Source organism: Cygnus atratus, chromosome 3, assembly GCF_013377495.2.
Source record: "Cygnus atratus isolate AKBS03 ecotype Queensland, Australia chromosome 3, CAtr_DNAZoo_HiC_assembly, whole genome shotgun sequence".
Taxonomy (NCBI): domain Eukaryota; kingdom Metazoa; phylum Chordata; class Aves; order Anseriformes; family Anatidae; genus Cygnus; species Cygnus atratus.
In genome coordinates, this window is record NC_066364.1 from 26,803,157 (window position 1) to 26,818,923 (window position 15,767).

Genomic DNA, 15,767 nt, shown 5'->3' on the forward strand with positions numbered 1-15,767 from the left:
AATTTCCTCTAGGAATTTTAAGTCAAAAGGTTAGAGTTCAGTTGCAATGTCCTGGGTCAAATGATGTGGTCCAAGTCGTTACAAAAGTGGGTGTAAACAAGCCAGGAAATTTATGGTAAGCAGTGAGTATACACCAAGTGTGCACTCAGATGGCAAAGCTATGCATGCATGGAAATTTAGATATTAAATTCCCTTTGTAAATCTGTGGTGGTTTATTTTTGCTGACTGCAGAATCCCGTTTTCTGGGAGTCCTTCAGTTTGTTTTTTGCTCAGAGCTCCATTGAAAACTTTCGTAGTGTCTGTGGCTGTGCAGAATTTGCTGGCTCATTTGCTAAGCATTTTGCTAAGTATTGTTCCTCTCCATGAGAATGAAGTGCTGCATGCCCTGAAATGGTCATACCAGCTTGGAGATCAATCCTCAGATAGAGGACCTCGCTCAGACTTCTGACAGCCTTGGGACCTCTGGGCTTGCCTACACAGTGAAATGACTGCGACGTGTGTAGGCAAACATGGGGCTAGCTTTAATTAGCATCGGCAACAATAGCAGTAGACACGGTAGCACAGGTTCAGCCGGTGCTAAGTGAGGGGCCAGCCTCCTGTAATAGCCAGCATGTATTTTGATTGAAAACATACCCTAAAAAACCCTAAAAGTTGGCCTATCTTTGCTGCTGCTGTTACTGTGCTCAACGCTGCCTTTGGTTGGCTGGCCGAAGCCTTATGGAACGTATGGGAAGCGGTGTGTTTCCATTACATCTGCGGATAAAGAAGCTTCTTCGGATGAAGGGCCTGTAGGAGAAGGGAGGAGAAGAATCTGGCATGGCATTTCCATGGGTGTGGACTTGCTCTTTGATCCTCTTCCATGACAGCTCATAGGTAAGCGTTAGGGTATGTGACAAGGTATATATCAGGGTTTGGAATAAGGCAACGTTGGAATGGGACACTTTGTGCTGCTTTTGGGGTGGATCATCTCTCTGGCTCTGAACTTCTATAGATACGTCAGGTGCCTGAGTCCTGGGAAAGCTGCTTTCTGCTGCCTGAACAGATCTTGCGCGCGTGAATGAGAATCCTCTGCACGTTGCTCTGGTTTGCAAGTGGCATGCATTTTTTATGATGCTGTAGTTTACACAAAAGATGGCTGGCTACTTCACATTCAGATATGCACCTTCTTACAGGCTTCTCCCCGGTGCCTGCAGCCTGACTAGAGCTGTGTGGTCCAGTCACACAAACATAGCTGTGGATGAGATAAGGAGAGAGGGACAGTGAGAGGACTGCATGGCAGCAGTCTTGACCCAGCCATCACCTTTCTTCACCACAGGCCGTAAGGAGTGTGAAGTCTGTGCTTTGTTTCAGACATGAGGAACCTTCCTCATCCCATTGTCTGTGGCCCTGAGGGACCTAATTGCTTCCTTCCTTGTGCCCTGACTTCTTGTCCCAGTTCAGCCGTGAGCCACTTCCCTTCCTCCAGAGACTGGCCCCTACCTCTTCAGCCCAGCCACCTATTATTTTGGAAAAGTGGTGACCACATTCCCTTTACATATTTCATTGAAGCATAGAATGGCTTGGGTTGGAAGGGACCTTAAAGATCACCTAGTTCCAACCCCCCTGCCATGGGCAGGGACACCTCCCACCAGACCAGGTTGCCCAGGGCCCCATCCGACCTGGCCTTGAACACTTCCAGGGATGGGGAGCTTCTCACAAGCTTCCACAGAAGCTTCCACAGAACTTCTCAGAAGCTTCCACAGAAGCTTCCACAGCTTCTGTGGGCAACCTGTTCCAGTGCCTCACCACCCTCTGAGTGAAGAATTTCCTCCTGACACCTAATCTAAATCTCCTCTCTTTTAGGTTAAAACCATTCACCCTTATCTTATCACTGTCTGCCCATTTAAGTCCCATTTAAGTACTGAAAAGCTGTGATGAGGTCTCCCTGGAGCCTTCTCTTCTTCAGGCTGAACAGCCCCAGCCATCTCTCAGCCTTTCTTCACAGGAGAGGTGCTCCAGCCCTCTGATTGTCTTTGTGGCCCTCCTCTGGACCTGTTCTAACAGCCCCACATCCTTCTTGTGCTTGGCCCCAGACCTGGACACAGTACTGCAGGTGGGGCCTCACAAGGGCAGGGCAGAGGGGGACAATCACCTCCCTCAACCTGCTGGCCATGCTTCATTTGATGCAGTCCATGATGCAGTTGGCCTTCTGGGCTGATCTCACCAAGAAATAGAGCACCTGAGGTGAAAAGGGGCCATCTATCCCTCTAGAGAGCAGGAAGAGAAATTTCCATGGTCCTTCCAGGTTTCTAAATGGGAAAACACTCTAGGCTACCCAGACGGTAATGATGCAGTCAGTCCAAAAGACCAGTTTTGCTTTTAACATGCATTTTGGTTCCATTGGTTGTGTTACTCTCACTTCTAGGGTAGAAGAACATTTTGCCATCAGAGGATAAAGTCATATAGGTTTCATTTGTACACGACTAACAACTGTTCCATACCTGCATAGTCTTAAACCCCTATGCAAGGAAAAAGAAAGTCCATTATAATTCAGCTACTAGCTATTTGATTTCTGCTTTTTAAACACAACCTGACTGATATGTAATAAATTGGCATGGAAACAATGGCAGGATCCTAGGAAAAAATGGTTACAGAGTGTGCCATGGCTACAAAGGCTTTCTGTTTGTATATGTTTGGGGTGGGAAGTGGTATTTAATCACCTTCTACAAAGACTGTAGCGAGATGGATGGAACAGTTGTTCAAATGAAGTTATTTCCATGAGCTCACAGGCAATGAGCCTTACTTATCCATCTACGTAAAACAAAGGAAACTCAGGCAATTAATTTAACAAGAGGGCTTGGGACATGATATCATTCTGAATGGACGAGCCTGAGAAAACAGCTATTTTGAATCATGGCCGGGGAAGCGTACAAAACAATATCCCATGCAACAAAATCCCTCTCAACTGGGTGCCAGAAATCGGTCTGCTGGAGCCATGCAGTATTTGCCCAAACCTGGAATTAGGGATAAGCAAATTCCTTTTCAAACAGTCACAGAAATGGCAAGTAAAGCCCAAGTACAACTTGAGTTGCTGGAAGCGACGCAGGTTTCTGCAGGAGCCGCTGCCTCAGCCCGATGGGCCCCCATGGGATGGGCACCACTGGCCCGGGCAGGAAAGTGAAAGGAGGGCTCTGAACACAGCGCTGCCAGCTGTGGTTCCCCTCGCTTCTGACCCTTGAGGCATTTTAACTAGCACAGGCTGGCCTGCTAGGGTGTTCCCCTGGTTTAACATCTGCTTTTGGTACCATAGGTGTGGCAGAAGTGCAGAAAGCTTTCATCTTCGGAGATCACCCATCCCCACTCCATCTATCGTTTAATTGATGGATGGCATTAGGCAGTCATAGATGCCACCAATACTCATAAGTTTTAGCAAATTGCTTGACCAGCCCTTTGTTCACTCAGCAATACAGAGTAAGCATCTTTTCCTCACAAGGGGAGCGGAGGGGCAGGCGCTGAGCTCTGCTCTCTGGGGACAGCGACAGGACCCGAGGGAACGGCATGGAGCTGGGACAGGGGAGGGTCAGGCTGGGTGTGAGGAAAAGGTTCTGCACCCAGAGGGTGGTCGGGCACTGGGAGAGGCTCCCCGGGGCAGTGGGCACAGCACTGAGCCTGCTGGAGCTCAAGAAGCATTTGGACAATGCTCTCAGACACATGGTCTGATTTTTTGGGTGGTCCTGTGAGGAGCCAGGAGCTGGACTTGATGATCCTTGTGGGTCCCTTCCAACTGGGGATACCGTATGATTCTGTGTTTAAACACTTTTCTCTCCATTAAGCCTTCTATTTGGGGGGTTATTAGCTTGGACACAGGCGGTTAACAGGGCCGCCCCGCGCCCAGGAGGGGCTGACCCTGAGGGGCTGTCCCTGAGGCACCGCCATGGCGGCGCGGGGCTGCCGGCCGCCCCGGGGCCACCCTTTGGGCTCCCAGTACGGGACAAGCCCACCTCGGCGTGGCTCGAGGGGCAGCCCAGCGCCCCGAACCCCCCCGGCGGCCCCGCTCCGTGAGGCGGGGCGCGGAGGAGGCGGGGTGGCCGCGGGGGCAGGCGGCGGGCGGGCTCCATCTTTGGCCATGAGCGGGGCGCTGGCAGTCGGCTGCCGTCGCCGCCTGCGGGACGCGGGGAGGGAGCCGCCGCCCGCTCGCCGCCGGCGACTGCCATGGCCCAGGCCAAGATCAGCGCCAAGGCGAGCGAGGGGCAGCAGCAGCAGCAACAGCAGCAGCAGCAGCAGTCGGCAGGGCAGCTCCGGGGCCGCTTCTACCGCTCCACCTCCATGGCGGACCGGTCCAGCCGCCTGCTGGAGAACCTGGACCAGCTGGAGCTCAGGTGTGCCGAGGGGGGACGTGGCGGGGAGCTGAGGGGAGCTGAGGGGAGCGGCGCGGCGGGGAGGCTGGGGGGCGCGCCCGCCTAAAAACGGGCTTTTTTCAGGGAAAGCGCCGCCGCCTGGATGGGGTTTTTCCAGTCAGGAAGGGTCAGGAGGGGGACCTGACGGTGCCCAGGCGCTTTGGGGTGGCGCTGGGTGCCGGGGTGAGGTGATCAGCCTCACAGACCTGCCCAGCTCCAGCCGTGGACGCAGGTGTGAGCAGCACTGTGAGGGCTCCCACCTCAGAAACCGAGAAATCTGTGGGCTACGATGCTGACAGCGCTGCCCTCTGCGGCTTAGTTATGGTTTTTCCTATGGTTTTTAGTTACGGTTTCCTCAATGCGGACAAATAGGGGCCGCATTTCATCACTGCACCGTGCCTCGTCTCCTCTTCTTGCAGGACGTTCTCCAAGCGACCCATTTCATTTTATTTTTCTTTCCCCATCCCTAGTTTGGCCGTGTGAGAGATGATTCTGTGCCTTTAATCATCTTCCTCGTCCTCCCAGCTCTCCCTAATTACACCGTGTCCCTTTTGAGGTGGATTGCTGCCTCGGTAATGTGGGTGCACCCCTGATTCACCTCGTGGCGTTGCTGTTTCAACACACCCTTTCTTCATTACAGCTGCATATTGATCAGTGGCTTTCACAGAGCCACCCAGGACGTTTCTAGGCCTTTCCTATAATTAAAGGAGCTCTGGGAGATCTAGGAGCTGTGTTTTCCCCTTTCTGCCTGCATCACTTTGCATTATTCAAGAGCGGACTCCATGTAGTAGTCTATTACCCTTTCGCTTAGCTTGATTAAATCTCCTTGAAGTCCTTCACAGACTTCTCCGAATTTGCCTAAACAAAGTGACTGTCTGCAAACAAGCCTTGCTGCTCGCATCCAGACCTGGTGCGTGAATGTATGATTACAAAACGCTGAACCAAATAAGCAGTAGACTATGCAAAAACGTGTTTTAAATTTGCCGAGCAGCTCTGAAACAAAGCAGACAGATGGGTTAACCAGAAACTAAGCCCGAAATTCAACTTTCCAGTTTGCTGTGGGTCTTTCAAACAGGCGTATTTCTAAACGTGGAATGATGGCAAAAAAGAGTCAAGCCGCTTTGATTAAAGTCACTCAGGTTTTATTTCTTTCTGCGTGTATCTAATCTAGATGCCTAATCTGAAAGCTAATTTGGATGCTAGGAGGAAGAGCTTCCATGCTTCTTCCTTCTCCAGCTGGTTCAGTTTGGCTATAATCCCTTGAGATGTGACTTGTAAATACAATAAGTGATATTTTTTTTCAAAGTGTACTACAGGATCATCGAGGGCTTTAATTAAAAAGACTCAGCCATCGAGTTGCTTGAGGTCGGCTGAACCCCTCGGCAGCCCTCTCCCCTTTGGGAAGTGCTCTGCTTTGAGGAGCCTTCCCTTTCCTCCCCTTCCTCCCACCATGAAAGCCAGAAACCACGGCTGGAGTGGGACTGCAGCCCCTTGAACACCCCTTCTCCGTAGATCAGTGCTTGCTTCTTTTGCTCTGGGGCAGAATTGCAGTTTCAGAGTTTTGTTCTTAATCCCCAGGCAGGTTTCTCCAGCACAGGGACGGGCTTCCCAGCGGTGGGAGCAGGAGCAGGAGAGGTGCTGCTGGGTGAAGCTCTGGGGCTGCCGGGCAGCAGGAGCCCAGCAGCGGGGCCGGTCTGTAGTTTGCGAAGGCTCGGACTTTTCTGGTGCCCCCACTGCCCGTATTTGCCCTGCATTGCCAGGAAGTCTCAGCAGCAGTTGGAAGCGGGACCAGAGTTTCTGTTCATGAGTCACCGTGCCCCGGTGGCTGTGTTATGAACGTGGAGTTCTAGGTATAGTGACACATACAGTAGAAACGCACACTCCTGCTTTTCTTTTCCTTTTATCCCATTCTTAATTTTATTTTTCCCCTTCTGTTCCCCATCAGGACAACCCTTTTCCCCCTCATTCGTTCCCGTGTTTATGGGACAGCTCAGTTCAAGCAGCTGAGGATGGCAGGGTGAAAAATCCTGCTTTGTCTTAGCACAATGTGTTTAGCTCTGTTTCGGGGGGAAAAAAAAGCTGCACCATCTTTAGCCGTTTCTCATTTCCTTTGAAAATTTACCTTCACCTCCAGCACACCAGCCTTAATAAGCTATTTAAGTAAGCCCGTAGCTTACCACGCCGCGTTATTGCAGCTGTCTCAAGAAAGCGGGTATCGGATTTCTTGCCTGGAAACAAAAGCACAGGCTGGTCCACCTGTTCCTCAGGGGAATGCTCTCCTCATGTAAATGGTATGTAGGGAAAAAAGGCCCTGCACGTCTAATTGCTCACAGACCAAGGCAAATCAGAAGTACGGAGTGGGTTTTTTTTTTTCAGTCTTAGGCGATCGATGGAATACTGAGTTGATGTTCAAAGCAAGAAATGCGCTCCAAGTGAAACTGCGACTGGGTGTTTCCCTCTGGTAGGAAAAAGACGGCGTGGACCTGATGGTCTTGCAGTGCGTAAGGGGAGGAAGGCTGCCTGCGCCGGGGTCTTTCTCGGATGTGGTGCGGGAGCTGGAGCGAGTGGCGATCCCTCAACTTGATACCTTCTCGTGACCTTTTCTGGTCTCCATTCGGCGTGGCTAAAGATTATACGTTGCCAGTTTAGGTTATATTGATGTATGGTGGGGTTTTCCTTCCTTTTTTAAAAAAAAAGGAAACTGATCACTGAGATAACTTGCACTAGGAATTCAAAATCTTACCTTGATTCAAGCCTGCCCAGCATCCTCTCTGCGCGTAGCACTGTCTTCCTGACTGCCTAGGCTTTGGTTTTCTCTTTTGTCCTCGAGCACAGGTATCTGAAACCATCCTGCCCTGCCCAAGACCAAGGTCCCCAGTAGCTACAGCTGCTCAATTCCTCCAGTCTTGCCTTTCTCAGCCCGTTTCCCTCCATCTTCTGTCAGACCACAGCACTGGGACGCTGCTGCGCTCAAGAAGTCATCCCTCCCAGCTTCTGAATGAATTTTCACAGGTTTTGACGCCCCTGCGGTAACGCTGGATGGTAATTCCATCAGCAGTAGTGCTGGAAACCAAGCGAGGATCCAAGTCGCACAGGGCCGTGAGGGTGAGGCCCCTATTAGCTGCTGTGGGAACCAAAATCCTCCTCTTCGCCAGAAAACCCACGCGCCAGGGTGTGCCGTGCTGCCACACGGTGCCTCCATCTTGCCCTCCAGGGGTCTGCCAAAGTTGAGTTTATTTTTTAAGTTTTTTTTTTTTTTTAGCCTGGCACGCTGCTAACAACTGGCCAAACTGGACATGTTTGGAAGGGATAATGTAGGACTGGGGGAGTGTGAGGAGCTGCTTTCTTGTCCATTTCCTCTGGCAGGAGCTGGTGCATCCCTTGCCAGGGTAAGCATTCATTTTGGCCATTGTTTATGGAAGCAAATGCACCAGAAAAAAAAAATAATAAAAATCCCAGGGGCACTCTGTACTGCAGTTAAAGTGGTTAAAATAATTCCCAAGAAGTAATTGTTGCAAATAAAGCAGTTCTCAAGATTTGCTTGTATGAGCTTTATAAAGTAATGTCAATCAAAGCTCGAACTGCTGTGGGTTTTTTTTCCGTAGTATATTTGACTGCGCAGCTTTTCACATTCTTTATAGGACCCATTAAAGCCTGTGGAAATCACGGCTCGATCCGTTCCCCGAAGGCAGACCTTTAGTTTTCTAGTCAGGGCAGTGACATACCTGAGCCGATGTAAAAACTCTGTTAAAATTGAAATTCTGCACTTTCAAACTTTACGCTTTCTGGGGACCGAAATGGATTTTCCAAGTTGTGAAAATACAGTGGTATTTTTAAGGGCACGGCAAGGCCTTTATGAAAATATCGCTAGGCTCCTTAAATTATAAAGTGCAGACGTCTGAGGCACGGGGTGACTCCACCTGCCTCATTGCTCTTACTAAGCCGTCCAAAATAATAATTACAAGTATTCCTTCTTGGCAAGGACTCGCTTCGCATTAACTATTCCCACTCCTCCGTAGAGTTAACATTAAAGGAGAGGCCCGGAGCGCGTGCTTTCACTGAGCGAAGCAGAGCAAGTGTTTGGTAAAACAGAGCCACGAACGTGGGGCCTGTGACGTGCGACTCCTTGCATCCGTGTTATCACTTCTGCCTGCCTTTGCCCTCTCTTCTGGCCGCTGGTGTTCCCTGCTGCCAGCCCGTCTTTGAGGAGGTCACGCTGGCTCCATCCTGATGCCAATGGATCTGCTGGTGGCCGTGGGTGGGCCGTCACCATCCCATGGTGCCCGGGAAGTGTGGGGCTGGGAGGAGCGAGTCGCCGCGCGCCGGTGCTCCGTTGTGTTCCCAAGCATTAGGATGAACCAGAAGCTTTGGTTGGTGCGGTGGCTCTGTGAAAGCACGCGGGAGGGAGGAACCGAAGAGGATTTGGCTTGGACTTGGGCTGAGGAAGGAGCCCGATTTCGGGAGGGACAGCCATGGTGGTGCTTTCCTGCCAGCCCAGAAATAGGAGCTGATCAGCCGAGAGCTTCATCCCGTGTGAATCACCGAGCCTCCTCCTGCCAGTTCGCTGCATCACTTCACGGAAAGAAAACCCCAGTGGCTGCGCGGGCAGGCGGTCCCGCGTGTTCCCTTAACAAAAAAGGCGTGCCGCTGAGCAGGGAAAGCCTTATAAAGTTAACAGGACGTGGCAGCCTTTCGGTCTCTCCCATTCTCCTCGCCATACAAAGGGGTCGCTGGGTCACAAGTCCCATAGCTCTTGGCGCTTTGCAGGCGGGTGGCAGCGATCCCCAAGGCTCTGCACGTCCAGGCTCACCGTGGAGGGGGACAGAGCCGCGCTGTCAGGAAAACAAAAGATTTAAGTCGGAGCAAATTAGTGTGGTGCTTTCTTTTTAGTTTTATTTTTTGCTTGCTTCATTTTTTTTAAATTATATTGTGTCTTGAAAACCAAAGATATGGGAGAAGGTCGTGAAGTCAGACTGTACTTCTTGAACTGAAGGTTGGTTTTGTTATTTTTGTGTTTGTTTTTTATATTTTGTTTTTAAAAAGGACTTTGAATAATAAAATACATGTTCACCTAAGATTTTATTTGCTTTAACCACGTTCAGGGTAGAGGCTTTCCGTGACGCGGCGTCTGCTATGGAACAGGAGAAGGAAACCCTGCTGGAAATGATCCACAACATACAGAACAGCCAGGACATGAGGCACATCAGCGAAGGTGAGCAGCTGCTTTGCCATCCTCTCCGGACTGACCCCAGCTGGAAATAGCCCGTGCCTTCAGTGCCGTGGCACCGGCACCAGCTGAGGTTCCTGAGGGGCCTGCCTGTACCTGGGGCGCCCTTCTGAATCAAAGCGTTTTCATGGCTTTGATTGCTGGACAGGCATGAGTGTGACAAGGTTTGTGTGGCCTCCAAGAACCTGATGATTGAGGTATTTGTCATGGGTGTGTGATAGACGGCTTTAAATGTAGTCCCTAACTCTATATCTTTTATATTCGGTGCCTTAAATTGGAAGTTTATTGGTTCTGCAAGGGCTTACATGTAAAATAGGTTGTTGTAATCTGTATTTCAGGAGGAAAAAAAAAATCACAAAATAGAAATCCATTTTTTTACTAACCCCTAATTGCACCTCGTAGTCAGGAACCAGTTTCCTCTTTGTGGCCTTTCAGGGTGCCGTGTAAATCTCTCGTGGCTTAGCTCCTTAATTTGCCTGGTTTGTTACTGGATAATGTTTCCTGATGGTATCACATGCTTACTTCAGTGTGACAGAGCAAGCATTCTAGCAGCAGTGCAAAAGGATTGCTTACATTTCTAGTGAAGCTTACTGCCTCACTGCAAATCATAAGACATTGGGTTTTTTTTAATTTATCTGCCTAAATCCTATTTACTTCACAGAATCTAACCTCTGGCTCCTGGTAATCTCACAGATTGTCACTTGTTATTAAAACAAACACTTTTTTTTGTTGCAAAATTGTAGTAGTTTGATTGTCTCGATGTAATTTGCCCTGGGAAGTACCAGCCTGTAATGCAGACCGCTTTCTTTTTTCCACTTGAGGTGAGAGAGAAGAACTGAATTTGACCGCCAATCGCCTGATGGGCCGAACCCTCACTGTGGAGGTGTCTGTGGAAACCATCCGGAACGCGCAGCAGCAGGAATCCCTGCTGCACGCCACCAAGATGATCGACGAAATTGTCAATAAACTTCTGGATGATTTGGAAGACGCCAAAATCCGACTAATGTCGCTTTACGGCGCGTGCACGTCTGACGTGCCGGCAGGACCCATCGATCAGAAATTTCAGTCCGTTGTGATTGGGTGTGCGATCGAGGATCAGAAGAAAATCAAGCGAAGGCTAGAGACTCTGCTCCGAAACCTGGAGAATTCTGAGAAGTCCATCACGTTGTTGGAGCACCAGAAGTCGTCCATTCGGCAGTCGTGCAACAACAAACAGGATTAAGCTGTCCTCGGGGCCGCTTCTGGCAAACCACAGCGTGGCGGAGTCCCCGCGAAAAGCCCACGGAAGCTGAGACCGATTCCTGTTTACGAGTACACGCGCATATAGACGCCGCGCACGCGCACCGACGTATCCTTGGTTGCGAGGTGCAGGCATTTAATGGGTTTTGGTATTTTAGTATGGTATTTGGCATTTTAGTTCGGCAATAAAGAACGCTGTCAGGATTTCTTCTGTAGAGTTGACGTTGCTCTGTTGCAAATTGTAACGTGCTTCTGCTGAACTGTCAGAAACCATCAAAGTCTCGCCTTTCCTTCATTCTCCTCTTTTTTAAAAAAAAAAAAAAACAACTAAATTTGTTTTGTCATATACTGAGATTTCAGCTTTTCTCTGCTGTATACATAGCGTGTGAAATGGACTTTGGGGGAAAAAAGACAAATTATGGCAATAAACCAAAAAAAATGAATAAACTGTATATTGTATTTTCATAGGCAGTGCAATGTCCTGCTCCTTACCAGTTGTCCTGCTCCTTACCCTGAGGAAGTTCAGAGCAACAAACCTATCTGGGGGTTACAGACGGGACTAGGACTAGGCTCCAGCTCTGGCGCTGTGCCACTCCGCGCCTGCCTAGCGAACCGTCCTGCCTCCCACGATTTGTGGTAGTTCGTGGCTTTGTTTTAAAGCTAATAGAAGGGGGATCTGTATTTTATCAGCTACTGCTCATCATCGTCTGTGGATCAACAGAGCCAAGCGTTTCATTTCTCAGCTGGCAGATGTTGTTACGTGCAGGAGGATGTAACGTTTAACGTAGCTTACTCCTTGAGGAAATGGTGTTCTTTCTATGTTTGTTTTTGCCTCCTGCTCTCCCACTATTTCACCAAGGGGCACCATTCCCTTGGGGAATGCGGGGGCTCTGCTGCTTGCCCCTGACCCCGGGCTTCTGGGCTGCTGCTCGGAGACACGGCCTCCGGGAGGATGCCGAGGGCCAGAGCTGTGCCCACAAGTGCGGCTCCCTTGGTGTGTGGAGCTTCTGCTGCTACACGGGCGGTGTTCCTGCAGCTCATCTGCAGAAATGGTGCTCCTCCAGGTGGGTGCTTCCAAAACAACCACGCTTTCGGCTTGGACTGTAACTATTCCCTGAAAGTAATTAATTTTATAATCGTATTTCAGAAATTACTTTTGGTTTCGATGCCTGCAAATTTTACCAAGAGAAGTAAAGTTGTTGACTAGTTAACAGCATTAAAGCCCTTAATAATAATGTATATGTAAGGCTCTCAGAAACCACACTGGAATAGTTGAGTTGAAAATAGAGTTTCGATGCTTAAAATAGTTCTTCAATTTTTTTTTTTTTTAGAGTCCATTACAAGGTTAGGCCAGGAGGGATTTTTTTTTTTCTTCTTTTCCTGTTTCTGTAATCCTCTTCACTGTATCAAGAGCTGGAAGTATTTTTATAGCACTCACTAGTACAACTGTGATTTTGCTCTCAAGGACAGAGTGAAGTAAGCCATCACGATCTGCAGATCAACAGATGAGGTATTAGTGTAGGCTCAGATTGGCCTGTTACTGGTTAATTTTTAAAATTCTTTGTTTGCCACTTCCCTAAAGCCTGCATCATCTGACCCACAGGAGGGCTGCAATGCAGCCATTGTTACCGTCTTCAGTGCTGGGTAAGAAGCCACGCTGCATCCATTAAGGATCCCCTAGATCAAAACAATCTAGTTTTAAAAACAGTGATAGTTTCTTCCATACATACAACTGTAAGACACAGGAAAAAAAAAAAAAGAGACTACTAGACTACGGGGCATTTTGCTGCAGTTTCATACTGACTCTTTAAAATCCCACTGTTAAAATAACTCCAAATAGCTAACCATAGTTGGCATCCCACAGATGATCAAATCAAGAACAGGTTATAAAAAAAGAAAGACTTCCAAGCGCTGTCTGTTGTAAAAAAAAAATAAAAATATCGGAACACAGCAGACAAGGTTCTGCGGGCATAAGGCAGCTGGGACAAGACACTGAGCTGCAGGTAACCACTTACCTGACCTAAAAATTCTGACCATAAAAATGTGAGTTTTCTCACATTTCAAGTTCTCGCTTCCCTAAAACATCGCTAATTAATTCCTGTTTGGGTGTTAAGGAAGCAAATTGTTTGTCTGTGTGCTAAATTGCATGGAAGAGGAAGAAGCAGTGCATTACTTTCCAGATTCCTGAGACGCCTGGGTAAGAGGAAGACCCAGATGCCATGAGTTCTATTTTAGTTTAAAGAAAAAATTAGAAAAATAAAAGAGAAATCAGCAGACTGGTTGCCTGTTTCTTTTCAGAAAATGCATCAGGCCCTTGCATGGGCTGTTGATTTAAGCCCTGTCATCGTATGAGCCACATTAATTGTGATTATTTTTGATTAAATGACCACAAGGAGCAGAACAGAATCCGTATTTTCTCTGCAGTGAAGAAACTGAGAGGCAAGAGCTCAGAAAAATGTGTTAGTTGGATTGGGATGCCCACACTTACTCCATGGAGGGTACCTCAGCGGGCGCTGCCTCGAATCCCACTGTTAGCAGCACACGAACTGGAGTCTGGCACGCACACGCTCCTGGGCGGAGTCAGGTCGCACAGCTACAGGGTTACAGCAATTTCTTGCTGTTTAATATGGTGACAATTTAATATAACCACAAAAATAGTGACCTGCAATCAGACCAAATAGTAATCAAAGAAACGCGCTTAAGTCGCATGATATAAGTAATGTCACTGACGAGAGACCAGCAGAACTAACTTGTAGGAATTGTACAGGAACACCATACACACAATATTCATTTTTAAACGTTTATTTGTCCACTTGAGGATTTACTGTAAGTTATATTGACTTTTTCTAAAAATATAATACATTTACTTGAGTTCATGAAGGTGATAAAAACAGTTATGTGTATATATATAATATTTTAACCATTTAGAGTCACGGGAACTTGCCAATAAGAGTAAGTCACTTCTTAGTAACAACACATCTTTAGCTTTGCAATGACAACGGTTTTTCTCCTGGTCCTATTTTTATTTTTTTGAGCAACTTTAGTTGGTTCTGCTGAACCACATGTGCGTCAGGAAGAGGAAACAAGAACACTCACTCCACGAGTTAGTTATCAGCATTCCCCTTCGGCTGCAAACCTGAGGATGAGGCTCGTGCAGCACTAGGACTCGCCTGGCTTTGAGGTGACTCGTCCAGAACCCCTCTTTGACATGGAACTGCTTCAAAGTTTCTCTTAGTTTACCATAGCACCTTTCATCTTAAATTTAATAATTCCTGCATTTTTTCCTTTATGACTTTGATTACCTTTTAGGATGCCATATTTAAGTGAAAAGTATTTTCTTCTGTTAAATGCCACTTGAGCATGAAAAAAGAAAGATTTGCACAACTGTTACTTTCTACAGAAGTACAGTGCGGTGGTTTTGATGAAATCAAGCCTCTTGGGCCGTGGTTGCTCTGTTTGATGGACACCTCGTGCTCAGGAACTACAACTTTAGCCAGAGGTTTATGATTAGATTTAGAAAAACAGGAGCGGCTTAGGAACCGCCGCTGGAATCCAAAGCATATTTGTCAGTTTGGTGTGTGACTGAGTTCTCCCAAGAGGGTCCAGCAGTGCAAATAATTAATTGCATTAGTCTGTTAACTGGTAGCTATACACTTGACTAATGAATTAACAGCATCAAAGTGCACGTTCACCAGGTATGTGCGTATACCCAGGCATAACCTCAAAGCAGTGCATGTCCAGCTACTCAATTCCCTCCAGTACAACGTACAGCTACAGAAGTGATGCAGAGAAAAACTACATCAGATGTGCTATAGCCCAACAATGAAAAAAAAGACAATTTTTACTGAAGTATAAAAAAATTAATCAGGAAGTGACACTGACGGTATGGTAATTTGTGCATTTTGACCAAAAAAGGTAAGCGTTGCCTTAAGAAACACTGAAAATAAGAAAGCTCCAAAAACGTCTTATGTGGAATGCCCTGTTTTTCTTTTAATTAACCACAGCCACAAGCACAAAAATCTTAGCATGACCAGTCTTACAACCTTGAGGTCTGTTATTTCCAGTTGGAAATACATCCCTAGCACTACTGCTCCGCACCAAACGATGCCCCACTTGCTGGGAGAACACCCATTCACTGAATGGATACGACACGGGAGCAACAGATGCTTGAGAGCTGTACTCTTGAGTGAATGCTTACTTCACTAAGGCATTAAGTTACTGAAGTTTTCTACTAACTTTATCAGCTTTATCAGCTGAAAGCAAAGAATTCTGGCAAAATTTAAATCGTGTATCCAATGAGCTACTCAAGAGACATTAGCAGATGTCAGAGGAGCGCAGCTCGCTCAGTCTCACGGAAGGAAACTGCGGTAGGTGCAGAACTGCACCCTCTGCCACCACGCAGTCAGCAGGAGCACGAGAAGGGTGACTGCAATGTGGTATTTTAGTGAGAACATGGAGTGAAGAATGGGGGTGATGTTTATAATAGTAAAAAAAAACAGAAAGGACAATGTGAGCGCTGGAAGTGCAGGCACCTCTCTTCATTCAAAAGTCAGGAGTTACTCCCGCAGAGCAGTGCTATGAATACCTAAGGATTCCTGCAGTATGCAACTCGTCTGGTTCACATCTGTAATTTTTATCCCCCTGATTTTAGTTTACATTTTCAAGCAGAGCACATGCAGAGTGCTCCCCAGAAAAATGCTAATTTGGACAATCTCCATCTTGGTCGTACTGGAGATTAAGCACTGCACAACAAAGAAAGAGCCACTTTAGATTTAAGATGGGAATGAAATTAAAACTCACTGTTGCCTGGTCCTGCAAATATATGTTCCTAGATTAAAGCACATACATACGACATTTCAATGTATCCTAAATTTAGCAGGTCTGTCAAGTCTCCACCTATGAAAATTTCTATTGAGTTTTCAGTC

General features: G+C 47.7%; 1 protein-coding gene across 1 annotated transcript; it reads left to right on the forward strand.

Moving 5' to 3' along the window:
* Positions 1–4,085: 4,085 nt before the first annotated feature.
* BAG2 (BAG cochaperone 2) lies at positions 4,086–11,307 on the forward strand. Its single transcript, XM_035542954.2, has 3 exons — positions 4,086–4,358; positions 9,479–9,588; positions 10,425–11,307. The coding sequence occupies exons 1-3, from the start codon at positions 4,192–4,194 to the stop codon at positions 10,823–10,825; spliced, it is 678 nt and encodes a 225-aa protein (XP_035398847.1). The 5' UTR covers positions 4,086–4,191; the 3' UTR covers positions 10,826–11,307.
* The last annotated feature ends 4,460 nt before the right edge of the window (positions 11,308–15,767 follow it).